The sequence below is a fragment of the Perissodus microlepis genome, chromosome 12 (genome assembly GCF_051167445.1).
Source record: "Perissodus microlepis isolate ML-2025 ecotype Zambia chromosome 12, ASM5116744v1, whole genome shotgun sequence".
In the NCBI taxonomy this organism is placed as follows: domain Eukaryota; kingdom Metazoa; phylum Chordata; class Actinopteri; order Cichliformes; family Cichlidae; genus Perissodus; species Perissodus microlepis.
Genome location: NC_140472.1, coordinates 35,626,886 through 35,651,834, shown reverse-complemented (window position 1 = coordinate 35,651,834; position 24,949 = coordinate 35,626,886). Strand labels below are relative to the sequence as shown.

The window sequence follows — 24,949 nt, the reverse complement described above, 5'->3', positions numbered from 1 at the left end:
CAGTTTCCTTGTTTCCCTCTGTGCTTATATATTGTGTGTTCTTTGCTCGTGACTGGTCCGTCTGTGTCATCGCTGCACGTCTTCCCCGTGTTGCCTCAGCGTTACCTCCGTCAGCTTTCCCTGTGTTTCCCGGTTCCTCATCCCTCAGGTTGTGTTTATGCTTAGCTTTCCTCGGTGTAGGTTTCCTTAGTTTTCTCTGTTCCACCTGTTTGCAGTATTGATCAGCTGTAAAGACTCACTTTCTGTCCAAAACATTCTCCTGCATCCGTGTCTGCATTTGAGTCCTCATTCTTCTATAATTCCACACGTCTGACAGAAGCATGTCTGATTACGACCATCTGACCTGTGTGACTGTGAAACTTTATTCTTTTATTCCCAGCCTCGTGTTTTTCACCAGGCCACCTTTAATTCCTGCATCTGTATCTGAGACTCTCTGGTTTAAATTTGGGAAACTTTGAACACAGCAGATCCTGCTTCTCTTTTCCTCAGGTCTCAGAATCCACGACAGCTTTCCTTCACCTCAAGTTTCTCCAAAAATCCAGGAAGGTGATTTTAGGAAAAATAAGAATAAGGACATTACATCATAACTGTGATTTTCTTTAAAGAGTCCAGTGTTGACATATTTTAGTCATATTTAGTGACACTGTGGCAGTGAAGGACCCGACGACAGCAGCGTTGAACTTTTTAAACGTCTTTTCTTTTCTAACTTTCCGGCTGCCCTGCTTCTGCACACACAGCCCTCCCTCCCAGCAACATCTTTAACAGGTCAGATATGATTGGATGATGAGGTCAGGTGTGTGAGTCAGACTCCCCTGACACCACACCCTGAACCCACTGCTCCACCCCTCCCCTGCAGCTCGCAAGCCACACCCCACCACAGTGATTGTTATATAACACTTTAGTGCTCAAACACTAACAGCACTTTATACAGCACGCCTCGTTTATCCATTCATACTTTCTTCTGTCAGAGCTTTCTCTCTAACACTCACAGTCTGACGGAGAACTACTTCAGGTTAGCACCCTGGCCAAGGATATCAGGCAAGCAGACGACCCGCATGCCCTCCTGGGTCACGGATGTGAGAAGTGTAAACTGGGAGGTTTGGAGGTTAAGCTGTGATTTCACTGCCTTATAAACGTGAAGAGAACGTATCATCATCATGTCAGCCAGGCTGGTTATTATTGGAGTTCAGAGGAGCCACACCCGGTCACACAGCAGCGTGCAAAACACACAAACAGCAACGAGGAGGAGAAGCTGAAAGTGGAAGTCAGGCTCCTGCTGCCGTCACACAGCCAGGAATTTATTTCCACCCATGAAGAAAACACCTTTACAACCTGCCACACAGACTGAAGTTCACCCTCTCGTGAGGACAGCTGATCCCTCCTCCGTGCTGTTATTAAGACTCTTTGGACTGATCAGCACTGAAACAGGAATCCAGGTTTCTTTAATAAATCACTCACTACATCACAAACATGAAGCCACTTCAGTGACTTCTGCCCTTTATGGGATAAAAATCTGCCAAATAGTTAACTGAAGTTTCATATACAAAAATAAGGGAAACTATTTTTGCCCCTAAATTAACCCTAAAATAAATCTGATCAGAGAACCATTGAAAATATTCACCTTCCTTTAATAACTGGTTCGTCCTTTTCTGCAGGACGTTTGTGTTAAACTATTATTTTCCTGTGAAGTGAAACTCTGGAGCTGTGAATCTGTTTGTGTCCTGAGCTGATAAGAAGCTCAGCAGCCATAAAACTCCTGCGTGGATTATTTTACAGTCAGTTTCTGATGTTTCCAGATCTCTGATCAGCTCAGAATCAGAGGACCGAGACTGATGTCACAGCTTACACGTCACAGTTTTCTGTTTTTAAAGAACTAACTGTGATATTTGTATAAAGGGAGGCGCTCAGTGAGAGTTTATGGAGTCATAAAAACCTAAAGGTGCTTAGTCCAAAGAGCTGAACCCAGAGCAGTGACAGTGAGCTGTTTACAGTCGTGACATCAGGAGCAAACAGGAAGCTCTGAGTGAGGAAAAAAATCCACATGAAACATCTAAACTGGACTTACTGCTTCTGAGCTCAGCCGCAACTGGATGGTTTTACTGTCCAGGATGATCTCATGATTCTTCCTCGCGAGGACTCGCTCTCTCACTGAAATCACAGCACACACACACACACACACACACACACACACTTTTAATGATCAGCTGTTTGTAAGAAAGTAAGAAACTAATCCCTCCCTGCTTCCACTTCCTGTGAATAAAAACCTGTTTCCTGTCATGTTTTTGGTGACAGCTGCTGAGTATCAAAGCCACACAGACTCCTGGTGTGGAATCATTTTCATGGCTTTAAATACACGTTTCTAAATGTGATTTCTAAGCACGAAGCATGGAAATAAAACCCTGCGGGAGCTCCGCACTGAAGACATCAGAGCTCCTGGTGTGCTTTATTAACCAGAGGAGCTGTGCCTCAACAACAACAGGAAGGAGTGGCACTGGAGGGTGAAGTGCATGCTGGGAAATCATCGCAGAGGCTCTGGGTGTTTATTAACCAGCTTCAATAACCGGACAGATGTGACAATATGAAGAATGAAAGCGTTTTAAAGCTGATGTAAGTCAGCTGCTCTCTGAAACTTTCATCTCTGAGCTGAAAAGTTAACAATATGAAGTTTTGAGACCCTTCAAAGCTTTGTGGCCAAACTTTCTCTGCAGTCTGTCCTGTCACAGTGAAACTCTCAGACCTGTTTGTTCCATCATTACACTCGCAGGTCTCTGAGCCCTTCGTCTGTCAGTGTTTTTCAATATTAAATGATTTATTTTACTATCTGAACCATGATGAAGCGGACTCACCCTCCGGTGAGCTGAAGTAAACGGCCGCCCTCGGGGCTCCTTCCTCCGCCTCCACCCGGCAGTCTCCTCCGCTCGACTTCTTCTTGCTCTGGAAGTAAATGTGCAGTTTGTTCTTCAGGGCTTTGGTCTGAGCCGGAGTCCAGTCCCCCTCCACGGTCACAGGCGGACACTCGGATCCCTCCATGCTGCCGTCCGCTCACACACACGGACACACACACACTGACACTAACAGCCGAACACACTTCAAACTAAACTTTACTTTCGCTTTCGTTTCTTCACAAAGAGCAAGAACACCGGAGCCTGACTCACTGCTTATTCTGACACACGAAACTTAACTGTACAAACACGTTTCTTTAACCAGTCGTTCCTTACGTTCAGAATTATTTTACTAGTTTAGGATATCTGATAAAACTCAAATCAAATATTATTTAAGGCCTTTTGTAATGTTTGAAAGCATAAACACGCAGAGAGAAAACCCAGTAAAGAAGTGCACGAATACATTTAAGGATAAAATACTAGAAACCACAGAAAACGCCGCATTTATTGAAGCGAGACTGTAAATGCAGAGTAAATATTATAAACCTGATAATCAGCGCTGTTAATGTGTAACATTAAAAGACAAAAAAAAATCTACAGTAATAATTAAAAAATGATTTTTTTGAGGTGACATAATTAAAAGTGAGCATCAGCAGTTTCAATGTAAACTAACATTTTAGATTTAATTATGTTTCATTATTTTAAAAGTGTTGTAAAGGGAAGTTTACGTGTATTGTTTCAAGTACATTTTGTTTTTCTCTATAAACCTGTTAGAGCCGAATATCGCCCCCTGGTGGACACAGCTGCACATTGCGGTGGGTTTTGTTTGAAGTCTCATGACCTTTCGTTCAGCAATCAGCTGATTTATTTTCCGTCACCTGACAGAGAGATTACATGTTTGAATTTTACTTCTGACTTTACTTTCTGCAAAATGATCCAAAAACAGGAAGTTAACTAATGACCTATAATAAACATGCATTAGAAGTCTATCGTAGGAGATCATGTGACATTTAAAATAAACAAAATTCATTTCACAACATTAATGACGATGCAGGAAAAGTTATTTTATTGATTTCAAGTCTTTTTGCTGTAAATGAGCTCAAAGATTTGAATGTTTCAGAAATCCACACAAGAACGTTTACAGGTTAGTTCTTGAATCTAAGACGCAAAAATATTTTTCTGACAACATGAGACGACGTTCTGTTTATGGACCCACTGACTGGTTTGTTCTTTCATGATAACAAACACAGTGTTAAGTGATTGTTGAACTTAAGGTTTCTTTGGCTGCTTTGTTTTCACCTGCAGAGGAACGAGAACCGTGATGAGCATCAGGAGGAGGAAGAACCACTTCAACCAAAACAGATTCAAATATTTGTGCTGCTGTTTAAAATGACTGCTGCCTTGTTGGTGCAGGTGTAGGACACCTGCAGGTACCTGGTCCTTTGAGGCATATTTAGCAAACAGGACCTGACAGACATCTGGTTCCCACAGCTGCACAAAGAGTTCAGTTTGAAAGAAAAATCTGTGATCAGATTTATGTTCAGTTGAAATGATTGTCTCTCTGTAACTACACTACCCATGATTCTTAGCTGCATGATTCTTGTGCTGTGCATTAAGAGGGCAATGAGATATTTGAATCATAACTGAGGGAAAAGAGGAATTTTCAAATTTCCTGTTTTATTTGGGGACTCGTGATGTTTTCCAGAAAGGTGGAGCTGTGTGGAGCTGCCGACCACAAGTGGAGGATGGGGCTGTGGATTTAGTGACATGTTTGTAAGTGTTGCATTCCCACAGTGGAGCAGTCTCATAGCATCACCTCCAGTTACCACACCTGCTGCTGCACACAAATAATGGTTTGGCCTGTTCATTGAGGACTGTCTCATTAGCGCCCCCTAGATGAACTGCAGCCAATTTCGTATGAATATTATTGACTGAAGAAATTGTCCATAAATCAGATTGAACAATCTGACTGTTATAAATGTAAACATCTCAAATTTCGAACGTTATTTAAAGTTCAGTGAGGGATGTTTGTTAGGTTGTAGTTTACTCTGCCCCTCAGAGGATTTAATGACTTCAAGTAAAATAATTATCTATAAGTCTAATACTTGGAGAGAGCTCCATCAGTCATGTGACATCATCTACAACAAACACAAGGACTCTCTGGAGACGATAGAATAAAGTTGTGCTGCATAGGTTTACTTACAGATCCTCCACCACCACCTGAGACCAGGGGAGAGGCAGTAGGTGCTGGGTCTGTCGCTAACACATCTGCAGAACAAGTGTGACGAAGCAGGACAGAGTTTCATTTCTTAACAATTTGTTGCAATTTAATTTCTTCACTTCAGCTTAGATGCAGTAAACTGACAATAGGAATTAATATGAATTAATTAATATTTGCCTCTGTCAGTGCGCCCAGGGTGGCTGTGGCTGCAATGTAGCTGCCATCACCAGTGTGTGAATGTGTGCATGGCTGGATGTGTAAAGCACTTTGGGGTCCTTAGGGACTAGTAAAGCACTATACAAATACAGGCCATTTTACCATTTACCAATATTTCTGTTAGTTATGTCACATTTGTTGGTCACATATGCTCCACTGGCATCACTTAAAGGACTGCACTGATCATCAAGTCAAGAGAATGCAGGGTTATTTATAAAATATGAAGTTCCATTTGTCACCTGGGTGGCTTAGCTTAGAATTGCTCTGTTTTAGTAGCATAACAAACATTTTTGATCACCAAATTCAGTTCAGTGGGTCTTTCAGGGGGTTGTTCAGCCCCATTAACTCATTACATAAATGATGTAACAAGGTTGAGTAAAACACTCAAAATTCAATGAAAGAGGTGATCATCACTTTTATATGTTCAAGTGCATCGTGTGGAGGATTTCATAAAAGAGTCGTACCCCCAGCATAATAATATTTCAGAGATGCAGAGTACATTCATCCAGACTTACTGTCATTTTTTTTGTCTTTGTGCCTCTCAGCCACCTGACAAAGTCTCTCCCTCAGAGCTGTGGTGGGGGCTGTCAGGAGGTGAGGTGAAGAAGGGCCAATAATCCATTGCTGAAGTTTTACAAGTTTTGAAGTTCATTTGATTTCATCATTTGATTCATGTTGATCATCTGAACAGGTTTAGATCACGATCAGGCGAAGCAATGAATTGATTTAAAATGAGTGTTTTCATACCACAGTCTCACAAATACTCAAAACACCGATGTTACCCTGTGGTTGACATAATACAGCTTCTGGCTTCAACATATAAAAGACAAATTTAGGTTCAAACAAAACAGCAAGATTTGATTTACTGTGGTGAAATTGATGTAATTCCATGCTACACCAGAAGGTGACACTGTGTGTTTGTGTCGGCACTAAAGTTGTGAGCTTTGGTAGAAGGATATGAAAAAACGACAGGTACCAGAACACAATCTGATGCATGGCCCTGTTCTATCTGCTAGCCAAGAAGAAAGTAACAAAGACATGTAGCAGAGACTAAACAACTCATTGTTTAAAGATAATAAGGAGGTAAACATACACTCAATACTTACATTTGTTATGATGAGGACACTCGTAGACAAACACGTCTGGAAACTCCTCAAATATCAAGCAGAACATTTTTTATCTGGCACATCTGAAGGTGACCAGATTTATACTGTGAACGCAAAAATATCTGGAATGATGCCTGTTATGCAGAGTTTTCCTCTCCATTAAAGCTTAGATAGATATAAATAGATAAAATAGATTAGATTGATACTTTATTGATCCAACACGTGAGAAATTCAAAGGTTAGAGCAACATAAGGGTCACAGAGAAAAACTAAAAAAGCTTAAATTTTAATTCAAAAGCCATTAAATTTCCTTTAGTCCATTTCTGTGAGTGGAAAACATTAAATGATAAAGACTCTACATCTCAAGCTTATCTCATAATCGTTGCTGTATTTTTATTTCATTATATTTATAAACTGCTGATGCACACTGAGCCTGTCATAACTGCTCATAAATGTCTTGATTTGATGACGTTAGTCTCTCTTGTCAGGTGTCTTCCTCTCCCCTGACACACCCTTTGTCCCTGTTTGCATTCACTCAGCTCTCATTGGTTACTGTCAGGACTGTGCTTTTGTTCACTGGAGGCAAAAATGATGCAACATTAGTTTCTGGTGAGAACATTTAAGATAAATGTGAGCAAATACTGATTTTGATGAGTTACACAATAACACTGTACAATAAAATGTGATGTACTTCTTAATTACATACGCTCATGTGTTGGTATAGTTTAATTCAAAGTGGTTTTAAAATGTAGTTTGACCATAATGTAACATTTATAGTGTTATCAGGGCTTTTCTTGATGATCCAGGTCTGGGAATCAAAAAATCTGAACACTATGATGGATCAGCACTCATCTTTGCAGAACTGCTGTAATTCAGCCACACTGCTGGGGTTTCTAACTTGGGCAGCATCTCAGTCTGATTTAAGTCTGGATCTCAACTCGGCCACTCCAAAAGCTTCATGTTTTTTTCTTCTTTTTTTTTTGTTTATATATTTATTTAATTTTTTAGCCAATCAGAGTTGGGGAATCCTGCTGCGTTTCGGATCGTTCTCCTGCTGCATAACCCAATTGGTCTTGAGTTTCAGGGCATGAACTGAAATGCCCTGAAACATCCTCCCATCTGCTGTTAGGGGCGTTCTAGATGTCATTTATCTGTCTAAAGTCCATGGAAACCAGAACATGAACCAGCTTCCATTTAGAGGCAGAATATTTGTAAGCTGACTATGATCACAGAGTTGATCCTTGTGATGACAAACTGCCAGGAGAGGCAGCTGATTGTGACTTTATTATATATTTTCACAAAGTATTCCATCCATCTATCCATTGCCACGTCACAGCAGCAGCCTAAGCAGAGAAGCCCAGACCTCCCTAGCAAATCAAATGAACAGCAAGAAGTACATACACAGAACAGCAACACATAGTAAAAGCAAAGCCCTGGGGTGTACAGCCTTAAGCACAGAGAAGAGAGCCACACAGAGAGGGACAGAAAGAAGGTGGGGTGTCCTCTGGTCCCTGAATTTATAGGGACCAGTAACCCTGCCCCGTGCTGCTGGGTAACTTTCCTCTTGTCCTCCAGCCAAAGACAACAGGTGCACGTTTGTGTCTGCATGCGCCTGTTCGTCTGTGTCTATATGTCAGCTTGGGTCTTAGACTCCGCCTCTCTGGGTACATCTCAGGCCCTCTAAAGTACGGAAGCCTATCTCCCCTCACCACACTCCCTGCCGGTGGCTGATGCCCTCAGAGGTTGGTGTGTTGGTGGTTCTTGGTGTCTGGGGCTGGGCGGTCATGTATGTACCGACTCACTCCTGGTGGTCGATTGGCGGGGCCTGGATCCTGTGGCCCAGCTGGGCCGCGGGGCCTGGATCCTGTGGCCCAGCTGGGCCCCTTCCGGGGGGTGGGGTGCCCTGCGGCCTCTAGGCCCGGTCCTTTCTGGCACAGCTGGCTGCCGGCAGAGCCCTCGGGCACGTCACTGCAACCCCCTCCGGCCTCTGCTCTGTGGCTGCTGGGTGACCTCTCGTTTGGGGCTCTCCTCAGCTCTCCCCAGGAGGGTGGCACGGTTCCCCCCCTGGTGGTCCTCCTTTGGTCCTCGTATTCTGGGGCCTGGATCTCCTCCATACCTGCTTCATGCCCTGGGGGACGGGGCTATAGCCCCCCCACACTCCCTAGCAGATCGTTACATGGAGAAACCTTTGGAATACAAGCATGCTGATCCACACAGGTGTGCACATGAGTATTCACTGACACAAGCTACACCTTTCTTGGCTGCTGCCTCAAAGCACATTGTGCGCTGTTGATCTTGCGTGCTGCACAATAACATGTAATATTTAGTATCTACTGTTACCTACTGTGAGCTAGTTTATTGTGATGGTGCTGTTTTTATTATGTTGCTCTTTGTTGTTTGTTTTCTCTTCAGTTTTTTCTTATCTCCATACAGGTGATCCAGGTGTTTTGTTTGTTTTTCTTTTTTTTCCTCCCCCCTTTCTCACCGTCTCTTCTCCCCTCCTCTATTTTTCTTTCTCTCTTTCTTTCATTCTTTCTCCCTGTCCTATCCCCCAGTCATGTCTGTCCCGTCTTTAAAAAACGAAAATAAAATAAATACATAATTATAATAAAGGTCAATCAAATGGACCAATATGGCAAGGCCATGATGATCCACTTGGTAAAATAAATCCACTTGGCATCTTTCTTGGCCTTCAGACAACAATTCTGATGGCAAAAGAACCAAACAGGACACAAAAAAAAAAAAAAAAAAGGAAACGTTTAAAGACGATTTATCATCTCTTTTATTGTTGGAAACGTTTAAAGTGTATGTGAGAGGCTGTCTTTTCAGTCGTCTGAGAAAAAACATAATAATGCGGAACATATACAGTTGGAGGTTCAAATACCAAAGTTGGACTCTGCCAAACAACCATCAGTACAGCTACACAGTAAAATATCGGCTCTGAAGTACAAACTCAATAAATTGCTCTCAGATAAAATTTCCAGGGCCTGTTAAGCAAACCTTGAATTTGGTGATAAGCTGCATAAATTACTGGCCAGGCATCTAAGAAAGAGAGAAAGTGGTAGGGGTCAGACTCAGGACAGACTCAGGGTTGTTGATTAACTCTCATAAGGATATTAAGTCACTTCTGGCACTGCACTTCATTCTTCCTTCTTTTCCTTTCAGTGGGTCCTCGTCACTCATGGAAAACTGGAAGTGAAACTGTTCTTACTGTGTTTTTTCCCCACTTGGGTGCTGTGAACTGCTGTATGATCACATGCTTTTACAGCGACTGACACCTTCCAAAAATAAACCGTGCAGAGCAGATTGTGTATCCAGTTTCTTTTTTCCTTTTCAAAACCGAAAGCAAATATAGATGCTGGCCCCGCCGACCTGGTGGGTGTCTGGGAGGGGTGCGATCCTAAATGCTGCAACTGTGCATTAGAATAAAGAGGCACACAAGCTTGTTTACAGCTCTGACTGCAGGATTTATGAACAACACAAACTCATCAACCACTTCCAATGATAACCAGCATGGCAGATGTTGATACACTGTCACAAAGGGCATGAATAACCTCAGGAACATGACAACTGAAGCACCACAGAGTGAATCTCATGGTTCACAGTCACCATTATAACAATATCTGTTCTTTGGCCACAGTAAACCAGTATTTCATCCACCTATGTAAACATTTACATCACTAAACACAATAAACTATAGACTCACAGCAGGGCCCTATTTCAGGAAGCCGGTTTAGAAAACTCAGAGTGAAAAACGATACTCAGGGTTGAGTAACCCCGAACTGTCCAACTCGGAATATTCGGTTTCAGAAAGGCTGATAACAATTAGTTCAATCAACGCGGAGTTGCTTTAACCCCAAGTTAAGCGCGCGCACGAGGATACATAAAGCCCTGATTAGTGGAGCACAGATCAAGCGAGTCACCATGGAGACGGAGGGAAAGAAGGTGCGGTCGACGTATTTCACAGCGCTTGAGGCAGGTGCAACCCAACAGGCCCCAAACGTTCCTGGCAGCAAGTAAAAATGAAATATAAAAATATAGTCCAAACAGGTAAGGTGTAATTGTATTATGAGCCATAGTGCTTGGTCTGTTTGTCCTATGTAAATCAATTGCAGTTAGAAGCTACATTCATTGTCCTTCTGTAAGCACTCATTGAAATTATCTGAGCACATTACAAGTACATATTTGCTTACTCTGTATGCTCAAATGTGAGCCGTTATAGCCAACAGAAAAAAAGCGGAGGCCCGAAAAACAGGTGGGGGTCCTCCACCACCACCACTCACAGAGGCTGAGCAGTTGGCCCTCAGCCAAAACAGTGGGCGCCCTGTGGCTGAAGGCATCTCTGCGGGGACATCCTCTGAGGCAATAACCCCGCAAGACACAAGTGCCTACATAAGAGGTAAATTCAAAATAATACATGATGTGCATACATCCTTTCTTCACAGTCACCTTTGCAGTGCGACACATTCATTTGATAAACTCTTTACCAAAATGAACTATGTTGTAGTGAAGTTATTATCCTACTGATTTTGCCTTCCCTCAGTGTCGGTTGTCTTTGAGAGCATAATGACAATGAGGTGTACGGTGATTGGTATATGTTTGTCAATTGCCATTTGGTCCCTTGTAAGTTATAAGTGACCTGTATGAACCTCATATTCTATCAGTTGATGGTGATGGTGTACTGCATCTGGTGCAGCCTCCTGTTGAGCCAGACCAACATGCAGTTGTGAGTACTCGTAATACTCCACAGACTACATGTGTCAACAGTAGAACAGCAATGTTGTTAATGTCTCCACTACAGGCAAATGATGACGAAACAGTGACAGCTGTTACAGAGGAGGAAGCAACAGAGATACACCATGAGGTTTACATCTTACAGTGGAAAATATAACAACTGAATACAATGTGGTACTATGATAACACCATGGACGTACTATGTCCCTGACAGAGTGATGATGGAAATGAAGAGGAAGAGGGTCCAGCCACTCCTCCAACAAACCTTTCCACAGTAGGATGTTCAGCACTGAGTCACAACCAACCTAAGTAGGCATGTACTATGGATGTCAATGCTATGTCCTGTGTTGCAATAGCTCCCTGTAAAGCAGCTGTACAAGACATATTTGGTCAAGAAAATACAGAAGTGCGACATGGAAATGGTACACCTCGAGCAGCAGATCCAAAAGTCCAAGTTGGAGATTTTACTGCTGGAACAACAGTTAAGGGTGGGTGAAGTGGTCAGAGATGGACGAATTATGTCAGTGTTTGTACAACATACTAATATACCTTTTTATACCTTGTGTACAGGACATACAGGGCGACCAATAAAGCCAGTTGACCAAAAAATCTGTGTATTCGTCTTGTAACATGTTGAGGTGACGGGTCACAGGAAATGGTTGTGACATATGGTGTCTCTGACTACTCTTCCATCTTGTATGTCCGTGGGAGGGTCAGGATGTACATCGTGTGGATCACTGCTGATGTTTGGTTCAGAAAGACAGTGTTCTCCTCTAATTGTGGCAATGTTGTGAAGAATCACACATGCCACAATAATGTCACATGCCCTTTCTGGGGTGACCCTGAGTCTTTGCAGGCACTGGAACCGGGCCTTGAGCATTCCAATGGTCATTTCAACTCTGGCCCGTGTCCTGCAATGAGCCAGATTATATCGCTGCTGTGGGCCCGGTTCAGGGTCAGGGTAAGGGGTAAGCAAATAGGGTAAACATGGATACCCCCTATCACCAAGCAAGTAGCCAGTGAACTCTCCTAAGACAGAAGGATACACGTCAGTGCAAACGTCCCTGTAGCAATTGGTCTTTATATATTTTAAAGTATTTTCAACTCACCATGTCCAAATTTGGTGCTCAGTGTACATTCACGGAAAATTCGTGAGTCATGAACAGAGCCTGGCCACTTGGCTTCCACATTTGTGATGATGTTGGCAGCATCACATATGATCTTCACAGTGCAGAGAACACAAATTAGCATCCATTACTATAATGAAATAATTTGTTAGTTTGAAATGCTACAGGGAACTATGTACCTGTACATTAATGCTGTGGAAAGACTTCCTGTTCACATAGTCTCCTTCATTTACTGAAGGAGCAATGATTGGAATGTGAGTGCCATCTATACAGCCAATCACGCCTGGGAACCCTGAAAATAGCTGCAACATGTAAGTAGTAGTTCAAGTATCACCACATCATGGATTAAGTTTTGTTCATCCTGATACCTGCAATTTTGTGGAATCCCTCTTTGATGAATCTTGTGGGTCTGTGACCGGGGAACACCACAAACGAGTACAGGAGACGTTTCAGTGCAACTGTAACATTCCTGACTGCCCGACAGACGGTAGCCTTGGAAACGTGCTCAGCGTCACCAATATTATACAGAAAGCTCCCGTTTGCAAAAAAACGAAGTGCAATACAAATAATATGTACAGAACTGAGAGAATGTCCGCGATGTGTCACATGAGCAATATTAGGCCTGAGGATGTTATTCAAATGAATTATAGATTGTGCTGAGAAACGGTAACGTTCACACAGAAAATCATCAGGGAATGATAAAATGTCCAAACGCGCTCTAACCACTCTCTCCCGGCGGAGAGCTCTGCGGAGAATTTGGGCTCCAACATCTACTGGCTCTTCAAGGAAGGGGCACGCCATGTCTGACACTTCCTACAGTCAGGTTTCCGACAAAGAGGCGGGGACAGTCAGGGTTAGTTGCAGTAAACCTGCTAGGGGGCAGGTTAGCTTCACGGAGTGTGTCGTCATGGTGACTCACTCAGGCTTCATCTGAACTCGCTTTGTGAAACCGAAGACCCAGAGTTTTCGTTCACTCAGGATGTACTTACTCAGAGTTTGCACTAAACCGGCTTCCTGAAATAGGGCCCAGGACTAGCAAATAACCATTGATATAAATCCCATTACTGAAACATGGGAAGATTTCTTTAAAGATGAAAATCACCCACAAATGTCCAGCAGTTAAAAGTAAGGAATGTTGGATTAATGTGAGTAGAAATTCACATTAGAAATACAAAGAAATAGTGATTGATGAAAGATGTGTTTTGTATGTTTTACCAAAGTTAACAACGATGCATAACAAAAATAAAGGTTCACTGTGTGGATGATGTGCTGCATGAGTTGCTCATAAGGAAAACATGAGAAACACATGAAGTACACAGGTATGTCTTTCAGTTTTGTTCTGCTGCAAACTTTTAATTTCACTTTTACACTGACTGTGAGGATGGGCTGGTCCACGTGTATATATAGCGCTTCACTCTGAGGACTCACAGCACTTCTCTCTGCAGCACTGACTTCAGCAGGTGAGTGGAATGAAACTCAGACTTCTCTCTGCACATCACACAAACACAGCTTCAGTGAATATTTGGTTTTACTTCAGATCACCAAGTTTCAAGTCAAAGTTATAAGATTTCGCTGCTTAAATATAAAACATTACCAAGAACATGATAACTCATAAAAGTTATTATAAAACACAGTAAAAGTGTGTTTGTTTTCAGGAGTTTCAAAGTGATGATAAATGCTTTTAGAAAGATTTACGTTAAGTCTTAACAAGCTTTTTTGATAGTGGACATTAGTACAGTTCAGGAACAGCCACCAATGTTTCATTCTCATATAAAATCTGCTGTAAGCTCATCTCCATCTCTGCATGTCGCTCCAGCTTCATCAGCTACTCTTCTTCTTATTTTGCTCTCAGTGGTTCTTGAGTGAGAAAACTTTGTTCTGTGGGAGGGAAAACTTTCTTTCCCTGTTTTTAAACTTTAGAATTATTAACTTCCTGTTTCATTCTTGAATGCATCAGTTTTGACTTCAGAATTTCAGCTGGTGAATAAATGAAGCCCACACTGAATTATTTGTCCCTAAATCACAATGTGATGAAGCAGACATTTGAGATGTTTCCACTGGCACTGCCAGGGATGCTAATGAAGTGTGTGTAATGTAATGCATACTTCATTAATCCCTGTAGGGAAATTAGTCCTCTGCATTTGACCCATTCACTCAGTGAAGCAGTGGGCAGCCACCGAGGTAGCACCCGGGGAGCAGTGTGTAGGGACGGTACCTTGCTCAGAGGTACCTCAGAGTAACCTTTCAGTGGATTCGAACCCCCAATCTTCCGATCATGGAGCGACCGCTCTACGTACTGAGCTATCTCTGCCCCAAATTGTGTTTATGTGTGCGTATGTGTGTAAAAGTGTTACAGTTAAACTCAAAATGTTCTTTGTTTCACCAGGTCCATCAAACAGTTCAGTTCATCGTTTGTTTCTAAGTTCGGAGACATCATGGGATCATCATTGTCTTCTTGTGAGTCTGTAACTGTTTCTTAGTTTTATCAGGTTGTTGTCATTTCTCATTTGCCACAATTTACTTCCATGATTTCTGAAAAAGACAGAGGAAACCAGAGGTGGAAAGAGTACTAAAATATTTTACTCAAGTAAAAGTACTATTACTTTGCTGAAATTTTACTCAAGTACAAGTAAAATTACCTGTCTAAAAATGTACTCAAGTAAAAGTAAAAAGTAGCTCATTTAAAATGTACTCAGAGTAAAAGTTACATAGTTACTTTTCTGTCAGCAGGAGGACAGCCGCTTCTGAGTAGTGCAAAAAAAGACAGTGGATATAAATCTCAAAGTAGTTCTTTTTTAGTGAAAAGAAGAACTTTACAAATTAAAGTGCAGTGGCAGTTAAACTGCAAGTCTATACATGAAAATGGACAATGGTCACCAAACCAATCAACCAAACTGTCAGGTATCACAGTGTTTTCAATACAAAACCACATCATTCGTTCACATGAGAATGTGTTCTAAACTGTCAAATAAGAGAACAAGTCCTGAACTGAACGGCAGCTGCTTTAAAAATGTTTTTAATTTTTTAAACTTGGCCCTGCCCTACTGTACCTCTAGATTAAAGTTCCTTTGTGTCCATCCTAGAGTGTTACTCTCTGAACCTCCTGTTAATTTTGAGGAGCAGTTGATTTTCAAAGTCAGTAGAGTTCATCCTTGCTCACTTTGCAGTGAACAGTAGTCCAGCACAGCTAAAGAGACGCTCGAAGGCAGCTGAGGCAGGCAGGCCAGTGTTAAGTTTGAGAGAAAGTTTTTTGACGTCCCTAATAAGACATCAATGCATTACATAGCTACCGCTGGTAAATTATACCAATATACCTCGTGTTTTGTTTTATTGGACAGTAACAGGCTAGTTAACGGGAGGTTGCAAGTGCTAATTAACAAGTAACAGAAGTCAGCTGTCTTTGACTAATCTAAGGTAAGTGAGCGCTCTGTTATTCTTTTGCCTGCAGTGTGAACATATGTGGGTTAAGTAAGAAAGTAGCCGCTTCTGTCTTTAATTTAACTATTTTTTAAATAAATTATTATTATTAACAAACAGGAAAAACGTAGGTAAACACATTTTCTTTTAGCAATTTACCAACCCAGTAAAAAACATGTAAGTTGCGTGGACAACAACGTGCCCGATTACAGCAAGTTGCTAGTACCAACCAACACTGTGTTCTTCACAGATGTCTTAACGTAATGTGATTAATTTGAACACAGCCTTTTTGCTACCATAACGGTACGAGTTGTATTTAACTTACCTCTACATGCTTGCGCAGGTTTGATGTGGAACTTTTAAAAGCTGCTAACTCGGTCTCTCTGGGCAAACACAGCTTACACTGCATAATAAAGCTGTTGCCTTTCTTGCACTTGAAGCCGAAATGGTCCCTTAAATACGGCCAGGGGTTCACATCCGTTTCTTCAGTTCAGGGTCAGCAGAATTCGACGGGGCTTCTTTTTTCACTGGATCCATAACACCGATGTCAGACTCCATCTTTAACGTGACCTTAGAGCCAATTTGTTCTACTACCCATCATCACTGCAGTATTTCCGAAGCGCAATGTTTTTTTTATTTTTAATTTACTCAGTAACGGGTGTGATTGAAAACGTAGCGAACTACAATACTTTAAAAAAATATACTTAAGTAAAAGTAAAATTACAGACTTGAAAAATGACTTTAAAAAGTACAAATACACAAAAAAACTACTCAATTACAGTAACGCAAGTAAATGTAATTCGTTACTTTCCACCTCTGGAGGAAACTACTTTTTGCCAAAATATGGTTCAATTAATCCAATGAAATAAAAAACAAAGCTTTTCTCTCTTTCTGATGATCTGTACTAAAATGGTTTTTGTTTTTGCAGATATCGGAGGGGATCAGGTAAGTAGACCAGTCAGACATGAAGGCTGTGACATGTTACTGAGACTGGTTTTAAAAATAATTTAATTATTTAATTGAGGAATTTAATTTGTTTTCCTTTTTTTCTAATCCCAGGATGACAGGGAGCCAGAGCTCGGGGACTTCATTGAGATCTTCCGTGACAACTATGAGCACTGGGCTGTATACGTCGGTGCTGGCTTTGTTGTTCACTTTGTAAATCACTGTAAGTTTCAGTCCTGACCTGCTACCGTGCACCAAATATCAGCTGATCTAACAGCCCACATTCATTCAGTGTAGTTTTAAAAATGTTAGACCACAAACAATATGTTTGTAGACTAGACTGTCACAATGATCCACTTACCAGAAATGAATAGGTTTGCATTCAGTGTAGAAACTCTTTATAAGTCGTTTTTATTTTCCTCTGTTTCGTCCTGAAAGCTGGAGTCTCCAGCGGCGCTTCTGTCCAAGCTGCAAATGGCACTGTGCGGAAGGAGAAGATATGGGATGTGGTGGGAAAAGACGACTGGAAAATCAACAACAGAATGGACAGGCAATATAAGCCACGCCCAGCTAATGCTATTGTGAAGGATGCTAAAGCAATGGTGGGCAAAGATCTGCGATACGACCTTGTCTCATTTAACTGTGAGCACTTTGTCAAAGAGCTGCGGTACGGTGTGGCCGAATCACTGCAGGTGGGTTAAACCGTGTTGCTGCTTTCAGGAAACAGTCTTTATGGAGCTGCTGTGAAAAAATGAAATAAAAAGGCACCGATGTTAGTCTGCTGCTCATGGAAGAAGCAGCTTTACATTATTATTTCATTATTAGGACAAGTAACAAAACCAATAACACAATCAATGCGGTGTGTGATATTCTGTCAACTAAAACCAGATCATACATGACACTGACGGCAATTAGTTATAATATTTAGACACACGAGGGTGAAGCACACAGAGAAATGGATTTACTGCAGTTAGAAGCTGATAACCAGCAGAGCTGTGAGGGGCTGCTGCTCAGATTTCACTTGTTTTGGCAATTTTGAATTAAAAAGTTTCTGACTGGTGACCAGAATTATTGATGGCATAATAATTTAAAGAAATAAAAATCCCCATAATCATAGTAATGCACCATGAAAATGATCGGCATGACCAACAGCTGACAATGCTCGTGTACGTGTTCATGTGTTTTTACTGATATCTCAGAGTTGTTGAAACTTTCAGTGGTGACTGATGACAATAATCTGCTCATAATGTTCCTGCAGAAAAACTAAAAGACGTTTTTCCTCCTGCAGGTGGAAAAAGCAGCACTCGGAGTCGTGGGTGGTGCAGGCGTTGTCGCTCTGGCTGTACGTGGCGCTGTGGCATCTAGAAATGGACTTAGCTCATTTTGACTTCACCTACTGATCCTGATTCCTGCTGTTCATTCATTTTAAACAAATCATTTTGAACAGTCTGGAGCTGCTGTTTTACACAAACACACACACATAGCTGTTAGCTGCTCCCTGGACTGCGCTCTTCTGGACAGAGATCTCCGATGTTGTTCCCGGGATCTGCTGGAGCCACTCGCCTAGCTTGGGAGTCACTGCACCGAGTGCTCCGATTACCACGGGGACCACCGTCACCTTCACCCTCCACATCTTCTCCAGCTCTTCTCTGAGCCCTTGTTACTTCTCCAGCTTCTCGTGTTCCTTCTTCCTGATGTTGCTGTCATTCAGAACCGCTACATCGATCACTACGGCCGTCTTCTTCTGCTTGTCTACCAAAAGAAGAAGATGACGAATTAAATAGTTGAAGCATGTAGAATAAAATGCTGTATCAATGTATGATTAATAAAACGTGACTTTTTAGTGTTTTGAGGTCAGTGAGACTAGATAAGTGTCAAAAATCAAGGCTGTAAACAAATGTTTGAACTTAAATCAAAGAAAATCAGAATCAGAATACTTTATTAATCCCTGGGGGAAATTATTTTTTGTTACAGTGCTCCATTATAAACCAACATTAAGACAAGACAGACAATACGCTAACTAAGAATAGTACAATATATACATATATATACATACATAAGTCACTCATAAATAAATAAATAGCTGGAAGAGAAACGTGTACTTGTAGCAGTAACCAGTGTGTTAAGTGGATGCATTGTACAGGGAGCCACAGGCAGGAAAGATTTCCTGTGTCGTTCAGTGGTGCATCATGGGTAATCTCAGTCTCTCACTGAACGAGCTCCTGTGACTGACCAGCATGTCATGGAGTGGGTGGGAGGTGTTATCCAACATTGTCTTTATCTTGGACAGCATCCGCCTCTCCGACACCACCTTGAGGGAGTCCAGCTCCATCCCCACAACATTACTGGCCTTACGGATTAGTTTATTAAGTCTGTTGGCATCTGCGACCCTCAGCCTGCTCCCCCAGCATGCAACAGCATAGAGGATCGCACTGGCCACAACAGACTCACAGAAAATCCTGAGCATTTTCTGGCAGATATTGAAGGACCTCAGTCGCCTCAAAAAATAGAGATGACTCTGGCCCTTCCTGTAAAGTGCTGTGGTGTTTTTAGCCCAGTCCAGTTTATTGTCAATGTGAACTCCAAGGTATTTATAGTCCTCCACAATGTCAACACTGACCCCCTGGATTGAAACAGGGGTCAAGTGTTTCCTGGTCTTCCTGAAGTCCACGATCAGTTCCTTGGTCTTTGCCACGTTGAGCTGCAGATGATTCTGCTCACACCACGTGACAAAGGAGTCGACCACAGCCCGGTACTCTGTCTCATCATCCCTGCTGATGCATCCAACCACCGCAGAGTCATCAGGAAACTTCTGAAGATGGAGGTCTCTGTGCAGTGGCTGAAGTCTGTGGTGTAGAGGGTGAAGAGGAAGGGGGAGAGGACGGTCCCCTGTGGTGCCCCTGTGTTGCTGATTACCTTGTCAGACACACACTAGGGGAGACGTACATATTGTGGTCTTCCTGTCAGGTAATCAACAATCCAGGACACCAGAGAAGCATCCACCTGCATCGCTGCTAACTTATCACCCAGGAGGGTCGGCCTGATGGTGTTGAAAGCACTAGAAAAGTCAAAAAACATGACCCTCACAGTGCTCGCCGGCTGGTCCAGATGGGTGTAGACACGATTGAGCAGGTAGATGATGGCGTCCTCAGTTCCAAGACGAGGCTGATAAGCGAACTGAAGGGGATCCAGGTGTGGTCTTACTATGGGTCGCAGCTGGTCCAGGATGAGCCTTTCCAGGGTCTTCATGATGTGGGAGGTCAGTGCCACGGGCCTGTAATCCTGGGGGCCACTGGGACGTGGCGTCTTTGGTACAGGGACGAGGCATGATGTCTTCCACATCACTGGGACCCTCTGCAGACTCAGACTCAGCATAAACAGTTTATGAAAGACTCCACACAGCTGGGGGGCACAGGTCTTGAGGACGAGGGGACTCACTCCGTCTGGTCCAGCAGACTTGCCTGAGTGACGTCTCCTCATTTGCATCTCAACCTGGTATTGAGTGAAGGTGATGGGTGGGGGAGGGGTGTCAGGACTCTCACAGGAGGCAACAGCGCCATGTGAAGAGAGAGGCTGGCACAGTGGTGTGGCTCTGGGTTCCAGGCTGACTACAGGTGAGGTTGTGGGGGTGGGAGCAGACACTGTGGTGTCGAATCTATTGAAAAACAGATTCAACTCGTTAGCTCTATTCTCACCTCCCTCAGCTCCCCTGCTGTTGGTTGGCCTGAATCCAGTGATGGTCTTCATGCCCCTCCACACCTCTCTCATGCTGTTCTGCTGGAGTTTCCACTCCAGCTTCCTCCTGTAATTGTCCTTAGCCTCTCTGATCTTGTCCTTTAGTAACACCTGGACCTTCCTCACCTCCTCTTTATTGCCCCCTCTGAAAGCCCTCTTCTTGTTGTTGAGGAGGGCTTTGATGTCCTTAGTCACCCACGGCTTGTTATTTGGGTAACAATGAACAGTCTGAGCTGGAACAATGGAGTCGGTGCAGAAAGTTATGTAGTCTGTGATACACTCAGTAAGTCCATTGATGTCCTCGGCGTGAGGCTCACAGAGTGTTTCCCAGTTGGTCACCTCGAAACAGCCCTGTAGTTCCGCTAAGGCCTCCTCTGACCACCTCCTAACCGTCCTCGTGGTCACAGGTTCCCCCCTCACAATTGGCACATAGCGGGGGGTGAGGTGAATCAGGTTATGATCTGACCTACCAAGTGGGGGGAGGGAGGAGGAGCTGTATGCATCCTTGACGTTAGCATACAGTAGGTCTAGAATTTTCTCTCCCCTGGTGGGACAGTCCACATATTGTCTGAATGTTGTTAGTGTATTGTCCAGTGATACATGGTTGAAGTCACCCGAGATCACAATAAAGGCACTCGGGTGCTGAGTCTGTAACCGGGCTATGGCAGAGTGGATAGTGTCACATGCAGCTGTGGGGTTAGCAGAGGGAGGAACATAAACAGCCACCAAGATGACGTGAGAGAATTCCCTGGGTAAATAATACGGCCTGAGTCCAACAGCACACAGTTCAATGTCCGGGCAACAAATCTTTTCTTTGATTGTTATGTTGGCAGGGTTACACCACCGGTTGTTAACTAAAACAGCAAGCCCACCTCCTTTCCGCTTACCGCTAGCGATGCTGTCCCTGTCCGCCCGAACAGTGTGGAAGAAAAAAATGAGGCTGAATGCAGCTGCACCACAATAGGTGAACTGATGATCAGGTACATGATTCCCCAAATGCTTTATCTTAAATTTAAAAGAACTTGACAACATGTCAGAATAGGATACACCTGTGTATAAAAGCTTTCAGTGATTTATGAATAAATACTGTCTGATAATAATTCACTGTTTTTTGTGTGACTATTGAAATACAAAAGAAACCTACAAATGATTAACACAGATTATTTTTCTTCAGATTTTCTATTTGCATAGAAGACAAAGAAGAGAGAAAACACACAGCCAGAGCTGAAGGTCTGTAAGCATCAATATTTCTGCACAGAACAGAGCCATGAGTCCATTTCCCAACAAAGCAATCCAGTGAGAGAGTGATGGCAAGCTAGCAGATCATCTGAGACTGAGGAAAAGACCAACAAAGTCCAACTGAGGGAAGAACATGAGAAACAGAGGCAACTAGAAAACCACCGGCAGAACAATCAGGCAGCGAGTGGAGCCAGAGTTTTATTGCTGCATTACTGATTGAAAATGTGGGAAACCCACCATCTCCAAAATAAAAAATAAACCAGGAGGAAACCAAAACTCACAAAAATAGACAAACACACACAGACAGGAGACACAATATAGAGGTGTTGTTCAGCACTGGAGGGAGGGCGACCACGGCAGATGACACCACACGCTCTGCACTGCATTTTGTTCTTTTGGAGATGAAATAAATATTTTATAACACAGTGGGTTCATTCTGAGGCAGGAAAAAGCTTTTATTTGTGTACAAACCTTCAGTGATCCATGAATGAAACTGTGAGAATAATAAAGTTTGTTTTATGGATGATTTTAGTTTTAAGTTTACGGACAGTAAGAGAGCTCACACAAAGGCAGCACACCATCCATCCATTTTCTTCCGCCAAGGGCGTAGATTTGGCACGGACAGAAGGGACATGTCCCCACCAATAATTTGATCTCTTCGAGTAAAGAAAAACAAAACCGATAGAAAGAAAAAAAACGATCTGTCAACGTCTCATTCACCCAGCGGAGCAGAAAGAGTTAAATTACGTCCTCTACTGGAGTCCTACCTCATGTGACAAATATGGCCGATGTGATTGGCTGAGCCTTTCAGGGAGCTCTGTTTAGTTTTAGCAGCGGCAAGCGTGCGCTGCCAGGAGGAGTGGAGGACGGTGTTCCAGATCTACTGGCGTTGGTCGAACAGATGTGTGGCAGTCTTGCGTTTCAGGAGCTGCTACCGACAAACCAGCAAAAAAAACGCCAAACGTGTCACCTGTGACACTTGTGAGGTTATCTCAAACACACTCCGTCAATCTTGATGCCGTTGAACAACAAAATGTTGAAAAATGTTGCGGGTTTACCTGGTGATATCCTCATGCGCGACGCGATCGCGAAAACAGCAAACAATTAACACCACGCCGATGTTGTTCACGGGACAGCAAGAGTCAACGATCGGGAGACTCTTGTCGTCGTTATCGTTCCCATCGCACGTTTTATTTCTCCGGTTTCAGCGTTTTTGCTTCACAACTAAAGCGAGCAGTTTACTTTGTGAGCAGCCAGTCACTCACTGACTAACACTGCAAAACAGAATTGTTTACCTATTTATTTTAATTTCAATTCAGGTTAGATTTTTTTTGTGCGCAACGCAGATTTTCTGTGCGCAGAGACCGTGCCAGCAGTGCGCAATTGCGCACGTGCGCAGCTTAGAGGGAACATTGGTGACCAGTAACTACAAGTGTCAGATAAATTAAGTGTGAAACAAGTGCACAATAGGACAAAACAGGTACCATGGCATTTTACTTCAGTACAGTAGTGGATTAAATTGATAATAAAACTCTGTGTGCTTCAAATGTAATCTTATTTGAATTAACTCACTCTTCAGTGTTGAGATTTATATACTTTTGCTAAAAAATGCAAAACTGCAGTTCATACATATGATCTCCAGAATCTCTGCAGTCATTGTGACCAAACATTTACATTGAATACAAGGGGACTCGTCTAATTCCCTGCTTAGCCTCTCATGTCCTTGTCTAGTCTCGTGTTTTTTGTATTACTTTTCCCTGAACACTCTCTCACAGTCTGTTCTCTAAAACCTAAAAGAGGAATTATGGATTGGATCAACTGGTCCCTAAATGCAATTGACACCCCTTTCTCAACGAGAAGTTTGGGCTTGGGTGAGCCTGAGTGCTGAAGATATCTACCTATTCGGAACCATGGTAACAGGGTTCTTGCTGATCGGAGCTGGCTTGGCCCTGACTTATCGCAGAATTAAGAAAGCGGAACCGGCTGTTCAAACCCCCACAAGGCTGCCCGCTGGGATTGGAACGATGGGACGAAGTGTGAGTTTCTCTAAATGGGCTCATTGAGTGCAGCACGGATAAGATCTTGGAGAAGCTACGGCTGCTGTGAATACTCAGAATAAGATCTCTGACTGCAGACTGGATACATCTCGGAAGGGCTCGCTCGGAATAACATCTCTGGGCGCAAATCGGATGACATCTCGGGGAGGCACACTGTCGTGACTTCTCAGAATCGGCTCCTTGAGCACAAGAATGACAACATCACAGAACGCAAGTATGGAGAAGCTCGCGGCTCTCCAATGGGAGATTGAGAGACCAGTGTTGGACTGTAGAACTGCTTTGAAATTCATATGAGCTGTTCGCACTAAAGTAAAAAGCAACATCACTTCATGCGGATACCCTCTTGGCGCCAGCTGCAAGGCTGGAGCTGAACAACAACACCCTGATAACGACTGTGTTTAGTCTGTTCCTTCCCATTCTATGCAAGGCCACCTGGGTTGGCTGGAAGACTGTTTACTTAGCCTGGCAGGGCGAAGGACACTGTCTCAGCTGAACTCTGGACACGCACACACAGACATATACACTGATAAGCACACACTCATCCCCCCTCCCTTTCCAAACGCCTTCGATGCTTGTTTCCTGCGGGGGAACACGGCAGGTCTGTGTGCCGCGCTGGAATGATAGCGCTGTGCAGGGCGGCTGCTGTGTTCGCTTCGGATTACTCCTCACCAACCACCCAACGCTGTGGCTTGTCATGTCTTTCATATTGTTGTGCTGTGGACATTTATGTGCTTTTTGTGCAGAGGAGTTTTTCTGTTTCCTGTTCTTAATAGTAGAGGTCTCTTTTTTTCCTCTTGTACTTTCCCATTGTAGTGTACATTTCAGTGTTTTTCTGTAACGCTACCGATCTCCGACTTGTATCCCCATGTGATGTCTGTGTTGTGTGTGTAAGGTCGGGGGGGGGGGTGTCCCATTTCACTGCAGGGCAACCTGCATGTGGCGAATAAAGCTTTGATTGATTGATTAATGTCTATCTGACAGTCAGTTCAAACAAAAACTAATCAGGCACTGAAATTAAAAGTATCCCATTTGATTACCTTGTGTGAAGTTTATTCATCATTTTTTATGTTGTCCATAAAACATTACAGACAGTAACTCCAACTCTTTCAGAGGTGTAGCTTCCAGTCAAAGAGCAGGCCGAAGGTCAGATTTATTGGAGTGCTGCTGAGTTTTGCTGCCAAGTTTAGGTAAATCATCTTCAAAATAGTCTAACACAGACAACCATTTGCGCTCACTTTCACACTTACAGGTAATTTAGAATCACCAATTAA

General features: G+C 43.0%; 2 protein-coding genes across 3 annotated transcripts in view; one reads left to right on the top strand and one right to left on the bottom strand.

Annotated features, from left to right (window-relative positions):
- Positions 1-3,082, bottom strand: part of LOC146376793 (protein mono-ADP-ribosyltransferase PARP14-like) — a 34,496-nt gene extending 31,414 nt beyond the window's left edge. For both annotated transcript variants that reach the window (XM_084945369.1, XM_084945370.1), the window contains exons 1-2: positions 2,847-3,082; positions 2,066-2,148 (exon numbers count right to left, since the gene is read on the bottom strand). In XM_084945369.1, coding sequence (XP_084801495.1) covers positions 2,066-2,148; positions 2,847-3,030 — 267 coding nt within the window. In that variant the 5' untranslated portion in view covers positions 3,031-3,082. The remainder of the gene's footprint in view (positions 1-2,065; positions 2,149-2,846) is intronic.
- Positions 3,083-14,720: 11,638 nt separating this feature from the next.
- LOC146376792 (phospholipase A and acyltransferase 3-like) lies at positions 14,721-18,034 on the top strand. The gene is made up of 5 exons (XM_084945418.1): positions 14,721-14,742; positions 16,631-16,648; positions 16,754-16,870; positions 17,086-17,339; positions 17,936-18,034. Exons 1-5 carry the CDS (start codon positions 14,721-14,723, stop codon positions 18,032-18,034), a joined length of 510 nt encoding a protein of 169 aa, XP_084801544.1.
- The last annotated feature ends 6,915 nt before the right edge of the window (positions 18,035-24,949 follow it).